The following is a 17401-nucleotide window of genomic DNA, read 5'->3' as shown; positions in this document are numbered from 1 at the left end:
CCTAAGACCCATCACCCCAGATCCCAGACCCCTCAAGAGCTGCTTTCCACAGACATAAGCACCTCCTGTTCCAGCAAGGCTGAGCCTCATTCTGAGAAGTTACAAACCATCTGCCTGGATCTCTCTAAGGCAAATACTCTCAGCTGTCCTCCTGTACCCTGGCCTCCCACATGAGACCAGCTGAGACCTCAGGGTGGGGTGGGGGATCCGGGTCCCTTTCTCCATATGTGACTTACTTCTGGACTCTGCCACAACCTTCTCCATCAGACTGGCAGAGGCTTGAGGGCAGGACCAAGCCTTCTTTACCCACACCTCTGTACCTAGGAGGTGAGGGGTGCAGCATACAACAGATGTGTGCGAGGGTGTGTGGAGCTGGCAGGTTACTCTAGTTTCCCTGCAGCTGCCCAACTCCCAGCAAGCACAGCTGGCTGGCAGATGTGACCTGGAAGGGTGCCCCCTGCCATAGCAGGCTGTGGGGCCAGGAACCCTGGGCTGGGGCAGACTCATTCACTTGGGGGCCAACCCCCAGCCCTGACTGTCCCTGCCCCTCTAGGCTTTGTACTGTTGGCTAAACTTCTGCCGGCGCACACAGCAGCAAGTGGCCAGTGTGGTGAGGAGGATGGCTGCCACCAAAGCAAAGGTGAGGATGATGATGAGGTTGAGGTTCTTGAGCCCCCCCTTTTCACAGTCCTCAGGGCGCACTTGGCCCAAGGACCCCTCCTCCTGGGAGCCAAAGTGGCAGAGCAGGTCCTGGGTAGCGTCCATGTCCACACGACCCTGGTGCAGCTGTGAGGCCAGCCAGCCATTACCGCAGCAGCTGAGAGGATTGCCCTGCAGGTAGAGGCACCGCAGGCTGGATTCCAGGCCGCCCATGGCGCTGCCAGGAAGGAGGCGGAAACTGTTGTTCCGCAGGTCCAGCACCTCCAGCGACACCTCCTGGGTCCAGGCAGGCAGGTGGCTCAGGCGGTTCTCGGCAAGGTTGACCCGCTTGAGGCAGCTAAAGCAGGGCAAGTCTACCTGCAGAACAGTCAGCCCATTGCCTTGCAGGGTCAGAACCTCCAACGAGGCCTCCAGACCGTCCAAGGCTCCTGGGGCCACCTGCAGGCCGAAATTGGAGGAGAGGTCCAACTCAGTCAGGGGTGTGTGGAGAAAGGCCCCAGCCTCAAGCATTTCCATCTCATTGCCCACTAGACTCAAAATGCGAAGTGAGGAGAGGCCAGAGAAAGTCACGCAGCTTGAAGGGCTGGACTGTCCGGGTCCACCGCAGGGCCTGATGCGGTTCTCCTGCAGGTCCAGCTGCTGCAAGCTGGCCAGTCTGGAGAAAGTGTCTGAGGGCAAGTCCTTCAGGGCATTGTCCTGGAGGAACAGCGTCCGAAGAGAACCCAGGGCTCTAGCCCCCACTTCCAGGGCCCCCAGTGAGTTGTGGCTGAGGTCTAAGAGCAGGAGGCAGGGCAGCGAGCCCGGCCTCAGGGCTTTGAAGGCCTGCAGACAGTTCCGGCTGAGGTTCAGGAAGCACAGGTTGGGCAGATGCTCCAGAAAGCCCTCAGGGATGAACTCCACCTCATTGTAGCTCAAGTCCAGATTCACAAGCTGCAGTGCCCGGGAGCGGTTGTGGGCATCCCAGCCAGGGGCTGAGACAGGCAAGGCCGACCAGCCTGCAGAGGGTGTGTGGATGGTTTTGTGGCCTGGGGTTGGCTCTATGGTTCTGGGGAAGCGGATGAGGTTGTTGGACACGTTCAGGTAGGTGAGCCTGGGCAGCGTGGCCAGCTCAGGCAAGTGCAGCAGCCGGTTCTCCCGCAGGTCCAGCCAAGCCAGCTGGTACTCAGTCTGGGGTTCCAGCTCTGTCTGGAAGGCCTCGAGGCTGTTACAACTCAGGTCTAGCACCTGCAGTTGGGGAAGGCTGAAGTCGGAGATGCAGGTAAGGGAGTTCCTGGAGAGGTTGAGGTGGGCCAGGCGGGGCAGGGCTTCAAAGGCACCGTCCTCGATGTCCAGCAGCACATTGCTGTGCAGGTCCAGACGCTCAAGTGTGGGGCAGCCATGGAAGGTGTTTTGGGCCAGGTGCGTCAGGCTGTTCTCAGCCAGAGAGAGTGTCAGGAGGGCAGGCGCCTGCCCCAGCAGCTGCTCCAACAGGCCACTGTACAGGCTATTCCTGGAAAGGTCTAGGGAGGTGAGGCGCGGCAGGACACCCAGTCCCCCACTGCTCAGCGGAGTGCCCAGCCCTAGCCGGTTGTGAGCCAAGTTGAGGTGCTGCAGCAGTGGCAGGGCCTGGAAGACACCAGGCTGGAGGAAACTGATCTCATTAGTGCTGAGGTCCAGGTACCGCAACCCAGTGTAGAAGCCCAGTGGGTAATCCACGATGTCCCGGATTTGGTTCCCGGACAGGTTCAGGGCTTCAGTGTCCAGTGGGAGCCCTAGAGGAACCTGCAGCAGGCCAAGGCCCTGGCATAAGACCTCCTTGTCCACCTGGAGAGGAGAAGGGAAAGGGAAAGTAAATGAGCAGCAAGTGGTAAAGTGGGGGCTGAGCAAGATGTGTCCCCAGGACAGGTGACTTGGAGTGGGCCTCCCCAGGAGCCCATTGTGTTGGACCTTACTCTAGCCCAGCTTCACTGCTCCATGTCTAGAGAAAGATCCCCATCCCAGGACCAAAGAGATAGCATGGAGGTAAGGCGTTTGCCTTCCATGCAGAAGGACAGTGGTTCAAATCCGGGCATCCCTGAGCCTGCCAGGAGCGATTTCTGAGCATAGAGCCAGGAACAACCCCTGAGCACTGCCGGGTGTGACCCAAAAACAAAAAACAAAAAACAAAAACAAAAAAATCCCAAAGATCCCCATCCCACATCAGAACAGTGGGTGGGGCTCAGATAAATTGATGAATCAGAGGAACAAAGCAATGACATGCTGGAAGACAAGTAAAATAACCACTTCTGTGATCAGGCCTTGCCCAGCCAGAGTCCAGTTGCTTAAACTGGAGGACTCATAACTAAATATGAGCATCATTTTAACATAAATGTTTTTATGATTTCCTATCAGAAAATGTCTGGTTTGAGGCTTTCTTATTTATCTACCCGCCCAAGATTGTGTAATAATTTTCAGATGAGAAATGTTCCCACACCAAATGGACAATGTTTGGGGAGATCTGGACCAACATGATCCAGGACCAGTGAGCAACAGGGCCCAGAAGGAAGTACCAGCCTCCTGCCTTCATGCTGGCTTTGTCAATAGGCTCAGGAGGGTTTTCTGTACCCAGCTGGAGTCAGGCTGGAAACCACGGGGGAGAAATGTCCCCAAAAGAGAGACAATGCCATCTTTTCCTGCCCCCAGAGCTCACTCAAGATGTCTTCCCTTTGGATGCACTCCAGGTGTGACCTCTATTCTATTGCTGCTCTCTAGCTTTCCACATGCCCTGTGGTCAGGTCAAGAAGTACCCTGGGGGCCTGGAGAGATAACACAGCAGCATTTGCCTTGCAAGCAGCCGATCCAGGACCTAAGGTGGTTGGTTCGAATCCCGGTGTCCCATATGGTCCCCCGTGCCTGCCAGGAGCTGTTTCTGAGCAGACAGCCAGGAGTAACTCCTGAGCACCACCGGGTGTGGCCCAAAAACCAAAAAAAAAAAAAAGTACCCTGGAAATGAGGGTGGGCAAGATAGCTGTGGTACCCATTCATATTTTTTGGCTGTGTAAGCTCCACTGAGTCTTGAGTCTCCTACTCCAGTCTCCTACCCAGAAAGCATCTCTTTCTCCACCACCGACTTGGCAGGTCCCATTTCATGGAGCAGCCTATTATCACACCTATCCCTGCCCCGTCACCCATTCCAGGCTTCCTCCGTGGTGCTCTTGTGCTGGAGCTGCCACCCCAACTCTACAAGGTCTCCCTGAATGACCATCCCCAGGATCCTCCACCAAGGGGCCCTGCAGATGCTCCCTGACTCCTCACTGCCCTGTGATCTTTCTTAGCCCCTGAACTGGGGCCATCGGTGTGGTGACCTGTAAAACCAGGAAGGTTGTGGCTAAGGTAACTGTGAATTACCCCAGAAGGCTTTGGATAAGGATGAGGGTGACTGTGAGAGTCCAGGACAATATCCTGTATAGTAAAGTGCTAGGCAACAGGTCTGAAGGGTGGCACAGTTGCTTTTAAGGAGAGAGAAGAGGCAACCCATGTATTAAGACTATAACCAGAGAACACAAGAGCAGAAGAGTTGCCAGGAGACGAAGGAGCACTGGCAGACAGGGGCAGGGGCACTGGGAGATAAGGCGGGGTACTGGGAGACAAGGTGGGGACACTGAGACAGGTAGCATGCAGCAGAAGGCGTTGTGAGGGCACTGGGCAATGATGGAACACTGGGAGAGAGGGTGGGGGCACTGGGAAATTGGAAGATGGGGGCACTGGGAGAAGGCAGCAACCACACAAGACAGTGGTGGGCAGCTGTTGGGCACTGATAAAATTTCCTCTATGCAGCACAGTGACAGGCCTGTGCTCTGCAGTGGTGATTAAAGCCCAACGTCCAGGATTCTTCTGTGGTCCGGCACTATGTGGAGAAACATGGAGCCCAGCCTCCCCACATGTCCTCCTCTCTCCTCAGACTCCTCTGCCAGCAACTCAGCACAGCATCCACAACTGTGTCCTTAGCTCCCATACCATCTTCACTTCCAAGAGATATAGCCAAACAACCCTGCTCACTTTGTCTCAGAGAGCCCTTTCTGGCTCTGAACATCCCAAGCCTCCTTCTAGCTTCCCAGGTATTACTCAACCCATGGAACCTGAAGAAATGGAGACTCGGGCCAGAGAGATACTAATTAAGCTAGGGGGCTTGCCTTTCATATAGCTAATCATATTTTTATTCCTAGCACCCAATAAGGTCCCCTAACCCTCACTAGGAGTAATTCCCAAGCATAGAGCCAGAAGTCAAAAAAGGTCATATACCATGACCAAGTAGGATTCATCCCAGGGAAGCAAAAAATTTTTAATATATGCAAGTCAATAATATACCATATAAATAAAAGAAAAAAATCATATGATCATATCAACAGATGCATAGAAAGCATTTGATAAGGTCCAGAATCTATTCATGAGATGGGAATTTAAAGAACTTTCCTCAATATAGACAAAGCCTTTTACCACAAACCTATAGCAATCTGTCACAAAACAAGGTTGACACTTTTGCCATTTCTATTCGATATAGTACTGGAAGTACAACAATTAGGCAAGAAAAAGATATAAAGGGCATCCAGATAGGAAAAGAAGAAATCAAACTCTCACTATTTTGAATGAGATGATACCATATTTAGAAAATCCTAAAGACTACAAAAAAGGCTTCTAGAAATAATAGATTTGTATAGTAAAGTATAGGCTACAGAGTTCACAAAAATCTGTGCTTTTTCTATATACAAATAATGAAAGAGAAGAAAGAGATATTTTAAAAATCCTATTCACAATCGTGCATCAGGATTTTCTGATTTTAAGTACCTAGGAATCAATTTAACTAAAGAGGTAAAAGACCTAAACAAAGAAAACTACAAAACACTGCTTTAAGAAATAAGGACACAAGGAAATGGAAATACATCCCCTGCTTATTGGATTGAGAAGATTAATATCATTCAAATGGCAATACATCCCAAAGCACTGTACAGATTTAATGCAATCCCTATAAAGATACTCCTGACATTTTCCAAAGAAATAGATCAAACACCCTTGAAATTCATATGGAACAATAAACCTCCATAAATTTTAAAGCAATCTTTGGGAAAAAGATGGGAGTCATCACTTTTCCATCAAACTTCACACTACTATAAATCAGTAGTAATTAAAACAGCATGGTACTAAAATAATGACACACCCTCACATTAATGAAATAGACTTGAATATCCTGAGACTGACCTTTGGGTATATGATCAATTAGTCTTTGATAAAGGAGCAAGAAATATGAAGTGGACTAAGGAAAGCCTCTTCAACAAGTGGTGTTAAGAAAACTTGCCAGGGCCAGTGTGGTGGCGCTAGAGGTAAGGTATCTGCCTTGCCAGCGCTAGCCTAGGAACGAACTAAGGTTCGATCCCCCGGTGTCCCATATGGTCCCCCAAGCCAGAAGTGACTTCTGAGCGCATAACCAGGAGTAACCCCTGAGCGTTATCGGGTGTGGCCCAAAAACCAAAAAAAAAAAAAAGAAAAGAAAAGAAAAGAAAAGAAAAGAAAAGAAAAGAAAAGAAAAGAAAAGGAAAGAAAACTTGTCAACTACATACCAAAAATAAACTCAGACCTCTACTTAACATCATGCACAAAAGATCTTGATATCAGACTTGAAACCATAAAGCACATAGAGGAAAATATAGGCAGAACTCTCCATGACATTGAAGTTAAAGGCATCTTCAAGGTAAAACAGCACTGATAAAGCATTGGAAGCAAAGATAAACAAATGGGACTAAATTAAACTAAGGTGCTTCTGCACCTCAAAGAAAACAGTGACTAGAATACCAAGATTGCCCACAGAAAGGGAAAAACTATTCACTCATTTAATAAGATATATAAGGCAGTGGTAGAGCTTAACAAGAAAAAATATAATCTCATTCAAAAATGGGAAGAAGAGATGAATAGAAACTTCTTCAAAGAATAAAATACAGATGGTCAAAGGCATATGAAAAAAATGTTCGCACCATTAATTATCAGGGAGATGCAAATCAAAATAATAATGAGATACCATCTAATACCAAAGAGACTGGCACATATAAAAAGAAAAACAAAAACAAAAAGAACTACCAGTTCTGGCACAGATGTTGGTGGGAATGTTGACTGGTTCAGTTTTTTTGGAAAACAATATGGATATTCAAAAAACTAGAAATTGAGTGCCAGAGCAGTGGCATTGAGCAGTAAGGTCTCTGCCTTGCTGGCACTAGCCTAGAATGGACCATGGTTCAATCCCCTGGTATCCCATATGGTCCCCAGGAGAGATTTCTGAACATATAACCAGGAGTAACCCCTGAGAATCAGCGGTGGCCCCAAAAACCAAACCAAACCAAACCAAACCAAAACAAAACAAAACAAAATGAAAACAAACAAACAAACAAAATCCCTAGAAATTGAACCTGTACATGACCCAGCAACACCACTCTTAGGAATATAACCTAGAAGCCCAAAAACACAATGCAGAAAAATCCTCTGCATTCTGCTGTTCATTGCAGTACTATTTACAATAGCCAGAATCTGGAAATAGCCTGAGGACCCAGGAACAGATGAGTGGACAAAGAAACTGTGGTACAAATAGACAATGGAATACTATGCAGCTATTAGGAAAATGAAGCTATGGAATTAGTTTACTATGTGGATGGATATGGAGAGCATTATGCTGAGTGTAATAAGACAGAGTCATTTATGAGATACCAGAAAAAAAAGATAGTATGGTAATAATACCCAAAGACAATAGAGAAAAGAGCCAGGAGGAAGCTTGCCACAATTAATGGTTAAGGGCAGAGAAGGGACCACTACAACAATGAGAGTTGGAAATTATCACTCTGGACAAGAACTGGGTGCTGAAGGGAGATAAAGTGATATCACGATACATTTTCAGTAACAAGATTACAAACTTCTGTGTCTAAAAGAAAAAACATGAGAGAGAAGAAAATATCTACCACAGAGAAAAGAAAAATGCAGGGAGATGGGCAGAGGGAAACTGGTGATGGAAATGTTTACTGGTGAAGAGTGTAGGACATTGTATGACTGCAAATAAATCAGAATAACTGAAATTTTGTATCTCATGGTGATTCCATTAAAGGATGTATTTAAGATATAAAAAGGAGGGCCCGGAGAGATAGCACAGCGGCGTTTGCCTTGCAAGTAGCCCATTCAGGATAAAAGGTGGTTGGTTCGAATCCCGGTGTCCCATATGGTCCCCCGTGCCTGCCAGGAGCTATTTCTGAGCAGACAGCCAGTAACCCCTGAGCACCACCGGGTGTGACCCAAAAACCAAAAAAAAAAAAAAAAAAAAGATATAAAAAGGATAAAAAGGAAAAGGAAAGAAATAAACAGAGACTGTAGGATGATCTACTTCTGGAATAAGACCACAAGAGGCTCCAGTGCCTTCTCTGACTTTTATCCATGGGGTGTCCCCCAGGTTCTTCCCTTTGATGTAGAAAGTAGCCACTAAATACCAAGCATCCACTATATTGGGGGCACAAGACACCTGAAAACGTTTCACCTCGGGACACTCCAAGACTTTCTAAGGCACTAGTCCTCCAGAGCAGTACCAGGACCCAAAGCACAGGCAGATCCCAGAGCCCCAAAAAGCATTCAGCCTCAGCCTGGGCTACCTGTATGGAGCCCAGAAGGACTTCCCAACCACCTTGTGCCCATATTTTCTGGCATGCCAGGGTGCCACAGGTATGAAGTTTGTTTTTACAAGGGAAGAGGACTTGGCACCCCACCTCATTTTACTGTTTGTGAGGAAACTGTACTAGGAGTCCCAACTCTGTGACTTCCAGTCTGGACCTCCCTCCAGCTCTGTCTTTCCTCTACTGATAAGAAGTGTCTGGGCAGGATTAAAAGAGAGAAGCCCGTCCTCCCTCCTTTCCCCTCTCCCATCCTCTCCCCTCTCCCCTCTCTCCTCTCCTCTCTCCTCTCTTCTCTCTCCCCTCTCCTCTCCTCCCTCCTTTCCCCTCTCCCATCCTCTCCCCTCTCTTCTCTCCTCTCTCCCCTCTCTTCTCTGTCCCCTCTCCTCTCCTCCCTCCTTTCCCCTCTCCCATCCTCTCCCCTCTCCCCTCTCTCCTCTCCTCTCTCCCCTCTCTCCTCTCCTCTCCCCTCTTCTCTCTCCCATCTCCTCTCCTCCCTCCTTTCCCCTCGCCCATCCTCTCCCCTCTCTCCTCTCCTCTCTCCCCTCTTCTCCTCTTCTCTCTTCCCTCTCCTCTCCTCCCTCCTTTCCCCTCTCCCATCCTCTCCCCTCTCCCCTCTCCTCTCCTCTCTCCTCTTCTCTCTCCCTTCTCCTCTCCCCTCTCCCATTCTCTCCCCCTCCCCTTTGCTCTCTCCTCTCTCCTCTTCCCTCCCCCTCCCCTCTCTCCTCTCCTTTCTCCCCTCTCCCATCCTCTCTCCTCTCTCATCCTCTCCTCTCTCCCCTCCTCTCCCCTCTCCCCACCTCTCCCCTCTCCTCTCCTCTCCCCTCTTTACCCTTCCCTCTCTCCTCTCTCCCCTCCTCTCCTCTCTCCCCTCCTCTCCCCTCTCCCCACCTCTCCCCTCTCTTCTCCTCTCCCCTCTCTCCCCTTACCTCTGTCCTCTCCCCTCTCCTCTCTCCTCTCTCCCTTCTCCTTTCCCCTCTCCCATCCTCTCCCCTCTCCCCTTCTCTCTCTTCTCCTCTCTCCTTTCCCCTCCCCTCTCCCCCTCTCCTCTCCCCTCTCCTTTCTCCCCTCTCCCATTCTCTCTCCTCTCCCCTCTCCCCACCTCTCCCCCTCTCCTCTTCCCTCTCCCCTCTCTCTCCTCTCCTCTCTCCCCTCTCTCCTCTTCTCTCTCCCTTCTCCTCCCCCTCCCCTTTTCTCTCTCCTCTCTCCTCTCCTCTCTCCTTTTCCCTCTCCCTTCCCCTCTCCCCTCTCTTCTCTCCCCTCTCCTTTCTCCCCTCTCCCATCCTCTCCTCTCTCCCCTCCTCTCCCCTCTCCTCTCCTCTCCTCTCCCCTCTCTCCTCTTCCCTCTCTCCTCTCCCCTCTCTCTCCTCTTCCCTCTTTCCTCTCTCCTCTCCCCTCTCCCCTCACCCCTCACCTCTCCCCCATCTCCCATCCTCTCTCCTTTCCCCTAAAAAAAAAAGAAGAAAAAAAAAGAGAGAGAGAGAGAGAAGCCCCTGCATGGGCAGACACCTCAGGAGACTTGGTATATAGTTGGTCATTGCTTTTTACTTGTGAGAAGTTGGGGGCTACCAAGTATAAGATTTCTCCCTAGTGCCTTATCACTGGTTCAAGAGCCCAGCCTAGCCTCTGTCTATGAGCAGTTTAGACCCTGGATCCCTGGGTGTGATCCCCAGAGAGAACAGGGAGTCATAGCTGGTGAGACCTAAGGTGTCCTGGGTGCCTCCCTGGCTCTGGACAGCAAACAGGGTTGCTGACCATGACAGGACCATAAAGTCCAGGGAAGTGTTTCCTAAGCATCTGCTTGCCCCTGTGTAACGTCTCCAGGCCCAATGTGAGTTCCAGCTCTGGACTAGACCTCAAGACTGTTTGGCCTCACAGAAGAACACTGGTGTTCCCTTGCTCCTACCCCTACGGTCCCAGGGCTAGCCTCCTGACTCAAGGCAGGAAAAAGAACAAATGTTAGTCAAACATGACTCTTACCTTCCAAAAGTTCTTGGTGTTCTAAATGAGAGAGGCTTATGTACTCACTGACTATCCCATGTACTCAGCATTAAGACAGAGGGAAACTTTGGGATGCAGAAGCCCAGTAGTGTAGGAGAGGCCTAGAAGGCTTCCTGGAGGAGACTGCATTTGACCTGGGAAGCTCTGAATGACAAAAATTGTAGCAGGGAAATGGCAGATGGACCCAAATTGAGCAGCCCAGATAGGGAAGGGCATTTGTTTCCAAGAGGAGCTCAGCACAGATAAAGTTCTTCCCAGCTGACTAATCCCTGGCCCCATTCAATCCCAACCCATAGACATTCTGCCCCTTACCTTGGTGAGAAATGGGGAGATAAAGTCCAATATTGGCACCACTATTCTGCTGAGTAAACCTGGATAAATGGCCTAACTTTCCTAAGCTCCAGTTTCCAACTCTAGAAAATGGGGATAAGGTTAATTATCTATAGGACTGATACTAAATAAACACTTAAACATGCTAGCAGGCACTCTAGTGAATGCCAGATTTAACTGGATTAAATACTTTTCTTCCCTCTTCTGAAGTCTAAGTAATAGTACAGAAGGCAGGGCACTTGTCTTGCTTGCACAGCCAATCAGGTTCAATTCTTGGCACCTCAGATGGTCCCCTAAACCCACCAGGATTGATCCCTGAGAGCAGAGGTAAGCCCCTGAGCATTGTAGGGTGCAGCCTGAAAATAAATAACAAAAACCCAACAAAATTTCTTCCCATAGTTCTGACTTCTGAGTAGGGCAGTTAGAGCCCTGGGGTGAGGAGGACATACCCACTTCTTACCATCTTACAGGGCACCTTTTCTCGGCGACGCTGAGAGGTAGCCAGGGCCAGTGTCAGGACGGCCAGTAGCAGCAGAAACAGGTAGCTCATGGCTCTATGGAAGACAGGGGGTGAAGACACAGAGGGTCACATCACTGGCTCCTCTATTCATTTGTGTCTCTACCTGCCTTCTGGGCCATTACCACCCCAAACCCCTCTCCCCCACCTTAGTTGGAGCACAGCAGGGAGGGAGATGGGAAATGGATCTGAGCCAATCATTGAAGAACCTGGCATTTGATGCTGGGGAGGGAGACCATTGAGGATGATCAGATTCAGGTTTCCAAAGACACCCCAAGTGGTGGAAGACAGCATGGGGATGGTGAGCAGAGGTATCCCAAAGGGTTGCTTTAGATCAAACTCAGGGCCAAGATGTGGTGAAATGGAGAGTTAAGCCTCTAACTTCCTTCCAGGCCACAAACAAGTACTCCAAAACCTAGGTCTTCCTGCTTGACCCAGATGAAATTCCTCCTCCACCTGCCCCCTCCCAACCTCTCATTTTTATTTTGTCCTTTTTTTCTTTTGATTTTCTGATCTGGAGTCCCTGCCATTGTTTGAAGGCTGGGCCTGGAGTCTCTGATAGGAAGTACAGGCAGAAGGCCAGCCCTCCCCCAGCATTGCTGTCCTGGATGTCCACAGCAGATTGTGACTTCTACTTTCACTGAAAGGTCACTTGCTGGGCTATCACTCCTCTGAAAATGACCTTGAGGGAGTAGAAGCCAGAAGCTCTCAGCAGGATGAAATCTAATACTGGGGACCAAAAAAAAAAAAAATACATTAGCCCATCTTTCATTCATTCATTCACTCACTTCTTTCCCAAATGCCCTCTCATATCTGACTCTGCTTAGATTCAGCTGGCTATGAAAATAAATTCATGGAGGTGACCATTATACAGTGTCAACAAGGAGAGACACAGAAAGCTGTCCAAGAGCATTGAACTCAGAGTTGTCCAAACTTGGCTGTTTCCTGTCTCTACTCACTTGCTCTATCAACTAGTACAAATTCTTCACCTCTTCAAGCCTCAGTCTCTTTATTTGTTTGTTTGTTTGTTTTTGTTTTTTGGGTCAGTGTTCAGGGGTTACTCCTGGCTCTACGCTCAGAAACGGCTCCTGGCAGGCTCAGGGGACCATTGAGATGCTGGGATTCGAACCGCCATATCCTTCTGCATGTAAGGCAAATGCCCTACTTCTATGCAATCTCTCCAGCCCCTCAGTTTCTTCTTCTGAATAGACTAATCAATCTTGCCAAGTTTTAGCAGCATTCAAATGAACTCCATTCTATGCACAGTAGCATAGGGAACCCTGATTTGATATGCTCCAGGTATACTTCTTCTAGCAGGGGTCTCAAACTCAATTTACCTGGGGGCTGCAGGAGGCAAAGTCGGGGTGATCCTTGAGTGCAAAGTCAGTAGTAAGCCTTGAACATTGTGGGGTGTGACCCAAACAGCAAAAACAAAACAAAACAAAACAAAAAAAGATTCCTCTAGGGCAGGGCCACAAAATGTTGTACGGAGGGCCCTCGGGTTTGATTACAAGAATGACCCACTATGCCTCAAGATAGTTCAATAACTTGGTCCATAATTACCATTCCCTTTCTGCAGGGGGGGAAACTGAGGCTGAGATAGATTGAATCACATGTCCCTCTCACAAGATAACAGGCCTCTGGGCCAGAAAGATAGCACAGTGGGTAGGGCATTTGTCTTGCACTCAGACGACTCAAGTTTGATCCCAGCATCTCATATGGACCCCAGAGCGTACCAGGAGTGATTTCTGAGTGCAGATCCAGGAGTAACCCCTGAGTACCACCAGGTGTGGGACCCCCAAAAAAACAAAGAGACAGGCCCAATCAGTCTGGCTCCTTCTTCAAATGGACGGTCTTCACGGGGGGGGGGGGGGCAGTAAATGAGTTCAGAGAGATAGCTCAACTGGCTGGAGCACATGCTTTGCCCCTAGGAGCCCTGGATTCCAGCCCTACCACTACATGATCTCCCAAACCCTGCTGCTTTAGAAGGGGCATTTCATGGAGAGGCCATTTGGGGGCCACGTCTGATCGAGAACCCACTAGTGTCTTAGGGGATGTGCTAAAGTAAAGGCAGGTAAGGAGCAACTCCAACAGACACTTATTTCCTTTTGCTATTTGCTTGTTGAGTCACACCTGGCAGTGCTCAAGGGTTACCCCTAACTCTGATGAAGTTAGGGGATCATATGGGGTGCCAGAAATGGATCCCAGGTCCACTGCATGTAACAAGTGCCCTTTCCACTCTTCTACTTCTCTGGCCCCAACATTCACTCTTGTTCCAATTTGCCAGAGCTATATGGAATCTTTTAAGCCCATTCCCTGGCATCCCCTCAGATCATGTCCCCATTCCTTCAACTGTTCTCTCTCACCTGCCTTACCAAATGGGCTTTCATAGATTTTTTGTTTTTGTATTTCAAAAACCTGATTCTGCAGAATTATCACACTTCTAAAAGCTCTTAAGAGTAAGGATGCCCCTGTGGAGGCTATAGGAAAGAGTATTGCACAGACACCACCTCCCATTCTGTCCCTTTCCAACCTGGGTGCCCATTTCCTTCAGGTTCTGAGGCCCCACACCTCAGCTTCCTCCTTTCTTGCATTCAAGCTCCCACCTTAGATCCTAGGGGACTTGGCACAGAACAGGCTCCCCAGGTTCTCCTCTCACTTCTCATGGGAGGCATAGGGGGTTGTCCTTCCTGACTTCTCTCTGTCTCTCTCTGTCTCTCTCTTTCTCTGTCTCTCTCTGTCTCTCTGTCTCTGTCTCTCTCTGTCTCTGTCTCTCTCTGTCTCTGTCTTTCTGTCTCTCTGTCTCCCTTTCCCTCTCCCTCCCTCTCCCTCTCTCCCTCCCTCTCTCCCTCCTTCTCTCTCTCCTTCCCTCCCTCCCTCTCTCTCTCTCACTCTCTCTCTCCCCCCCCCCCCCACTCTCTCCCCCCCCCCCCCCCACCCCTCTGAGGCTCCTTGCCTCGATCTGGGTTCTGGTCTCCCTGAATGCAAGCACCATCTGCCTCCCATGCCCTCTTCCCTGATGGCAGCCAAGTCTTGGGCTGGCCATGGATCCTGACCTTGGTACTTGTCCTGAAGAGAGAGGCTTGTGTTTTCTGTCCCCTCTCATCATCTGTGGCCTGGAGACCACCATGAAAGCCAGGGCTGTCCTCTCCTCTCCTCCTCTCACTTTCCTCTAACACTGTCTAGACCTATCCCAGGACTCAGCCCTTGCTGCCCCTGCATGCCCCAGATGCCTGTTTCCCTTATATGGCACGTGAGGACAAGGTGTGATGAGGGGTGGAGGGGGGTACTCACTTTTCCTGGGAGGACAGGGGAGGATGAGGGGATGAAGGTTACAAGAGTAGGGGGCAAAGGTGCTCAGTCTCACTGGGGGTACAGGAGAATTGGGGGATGAGGATGCTAAGGGATGTTTGAGGGGGTACTCACAATAGTGAGTATATACAGTGTGAATATATATAGTGTGAATATACTCACAGTAGTGGTATAAGGGAGATGCTCTGCAGGGGAGCTGAGGTGTGATATGAGGGCAGTGACAGATCTTGATTAACTATTATTTTAGGCCAGACTTGGTTATGCTCAGTGATTACTTCTTGGCTCTGGGCTCAAGAATTACTCCTGGCAGTGCTCTGGGGACCATATAACATGATAGAGATTGAACTCGGGTTTACTATGTGCAAGGCAAATATCTTACCTACTGTCTATCACTGTAGACCCTTGATTCACTTCTGAATCTGAATGCAGAGCTTCTTAAGGGACCCCATGCATCCCCGCCCTGCCTGCCCCCATGAGAGGCATTGCTACCTCCAGCAGGGATGGACCCACCACATGGCCCGTGCCCTGGCCTCTGACAGAGAGCACTCCTCTGTGATGGGCACTCCTCCAAAGTGCCTGTGAGGAGCACCTAAGAACCTTTCGCTCTCAAGTGAAGGAATTAGAACCTTCCAGTTTCTCTTGCGTGCTAACCCACTCCTGGGTTAGCATCTTTCAGCACCTCAGCCAGGCAAAAAGCCTGGAGATTTTTGCTCCACCCCAGACTGTCCCTCAGGCTCTATGGTGGTCAGGATGAGAAAATAGATGAGACATCCCATCTTTCCCCACTGCTGCAGATACCCAGACCCAGAAGGCTTTGCTGTGCTGAGGAGGGAGGTGACGGACCTGCAAAGAGAGGTCCCAAACTCTGACAAGAAGAGTACAAGGGGTGCGTGGAGGCACAACTGTCTACAGTCATAATAATCCCATCTCTACTTCTGAAAGATGCTACGCTCTTCTAAGTACCTGGCCTATATAATCTTGTTTCATTCTCCACACTAAAACTTCTACTTTACAGATGAGAACATGGAAACGCAAAAAGGTGAGGTGATTGCCTCCAGCTACTACAGTGGGATTCAGCCCAGGTCTACTTGACCCAAATGCTGGGTTTGCTCAAGCAAACTATCCTGCCCCAAATAAAATGGACCTCTTTGTGCCCTGGAAGAAAATGAGGCTCCGGGCTAGTGCGATGGTACTGAAGGTAGAGCAGTTGCCTTGCACATGGCCAATATTGGTTCAATCATTGACACTATGATACCCTGAATATCTCCAGGAGGAAAGAAAAAAGAAAGAAACTGAGACTCTGAAAGGTAACTAACCAGCCTAAAGTCACACAAGTACTTATTAAAAGTCAGAGCTGATTTTTTACTGTCTACCATGGAAAGAAAAAAAAAAAACTTATTCCATCACACCAGATTTTCTTTCCCTCTCTCCCTGCACGCACGCACGCACGCAAGCAAACATGCAAACACACACACACACACACACACACACACACACACACACACGGAATGGACACACACGCACACTGGCACACCGGCTCTGGGGACAATTCCCTCTGTTCTCAGCCCCATCTCTGGCCGTGGGGTCCTGGGATCGTTGTGTGCTCCGCCTGTCTGTCTGCTCTTGCTCGGAGGCGCCGTGAATCAGCGAGGGCAAGTCCCTTTCTGGAGACATGTGCATCCCACGGGAGAATTAGTCCTTACCCCAAAGGAATGTGGCAGTGATGTCGGAATTCCAGGCAACTTAAGCATAGGGGGTGGGAGTGGGTCCCTCTCATCGCACCACACTAGTAGGCTAGTACAGAGCTCCTGCGAGGGGTACCCCTATGCCCTCTCTGAGTTCCACTCCTGCTCTGCTCTGCACTCCACTGGCCAGGCTTTCCAAGGCAAGCACCAGGGACAGGGGGTCCCATCTGTCAAACTACAGGAGCCCATAGATCCCCCCAAGGTGTGCTGAGCCTGGACCCTGGGAGATGTCCCTGAGAGAGAGGGATCTAACGTGGTTCTGCTGGGGTGCCAAGTGGGGCACAGTCTGTTGGGTGAACCCCAGCCCCGCTGGATGCCCAGTGCTGACCAGGGGCGCGAGGGGCACGGCTTCGTGGGTGTCCACGGGGGACTCCTACCTGGCTCAGCGCGGCCGTAGCTCCTCTCCAGGACAGCCCCGGCGCATTTTGCGCAAAGTTGTCCCTCCTCCGGTCCCCACCCGTGCCAGACCCCCAGGGTCACAGCCCGAGGAGGCGCCCCGGCCGCTCCGCAGGCCCCACGGGAGCAAGACCCGCGCCAAGGCGACTCGGGTCCGATTTAAATACCACTCGTGCCGCCGTCACGCCACGCCACGCCCCCTCGGGCCTCGCCGCCGCGGGGTCCTAGCGCCCGGCCGCCCGGCCCACGCGTGCCTCGCTCGCCCGCCACGACGCGTTGGCGCTGGGGAGCGGGATGACGGCGCTAGGGCCCGAGAGGGGTCTCGCGGAGGAAGCGCGCGGCCGGCTGGACCCCGCCCGGGGCTCCATCCCCGCACGTGCAATCCGCGTCCATCGGGGTCGGCGGGGCGGCGAGCGGCCGGAGCCGCAGGTCCGCAGAGGAAATCCGGCCTGGCGCTGGTTTCCCCGTGGCCGCGTTCCTCGGAGGCAAACAGGAGAGGTGAGAGACTGAGCACGGAAGGAAATGACCCGTCACGAGTCCGGGGCAGCCGCGGAGGGGGATCCCCCGCACGGGCCATCCCCGCTGTCAATTCCAGGCGGGACACTTCCCCCTCCTAAGTTATCCCAACCCATCCGCCTTGCCTTATTCAACTGCCCCGGGGAAACTGAGGCTAAGGGATCTGTTAGGGGGAAAACTGTTTTTAATGATCTTTCCAAAGTTAGAGCCTCTAAGAGCAGGGTTAGGAGTCCTATGGGACCCCCCCAAATAATTCCAGCCACTAAGCTGAC

General features: G+C 50.7%; 1 protein-coding gene across 1 annotated transcript; it reads right to left on the bottom strand.

The window, feature by feature from the left end:
* Positions 1-549: 549 nt before the first annotated feature.
* LRRC32 (leucine rich repeat containing 32) lies at positions 550-16724 on the bottom strand. Its single transcript, XM_049780502.1, has 3 exons — positions 16595-16724; positions 11104-11197; positions 550-2463 (listed from the first exon to the last, which is right to left on the bottom strand). The coding sequence occupies exons 2-3, from the start codon at positions 11191-11193 to the stop codon at positions 550-552; spliced, it is 2004 nt and encodes a 667-aa protein (XP_049636459.1). The 5' UTR covers positions 11194-11197; positions 16595-16724.
* Positions 16725-17401: the final 677 nt, after the last annotated feature.

This window comes from Suncus etruscus, chromosome 9 (genome assembly GCF_024139225.1).
Source record: "Suncus etruscus isolate mSunEtr1 chromosome 9, mSunEtr1.pri.cur, whole genome shotgun sequence".
NCBI lineage: Eukaryota > Metazoa > Chordata > Mammalia > Eulipotyphla > Soricidae > Suncus > Suncus etruscus.
Note: the sequence above shows the minus strand (reverse complement) of the source record. Positions and strands in the feature narration are given on the sequence as shown.

What these genes read in the sequence shown, in the direction of transcription:
- LRRC32 (XM_049780502.1), bottom strand. Translation starts at nt 11,193, where the DNA reads ATGAGCTACCTGTTTCTGCTGCTACTGGCCGTCCTGACACTGGCCCTG. An exon ending in AAAAGGTGCCCTGTAAGATG is followed by an intron (nt 2,464 to 11,103) that starts GTAAGAAGTGGG and finishes TCTCCTCTCCAG; the next exon opens with GTGGACAAGGAGGTCTTATG.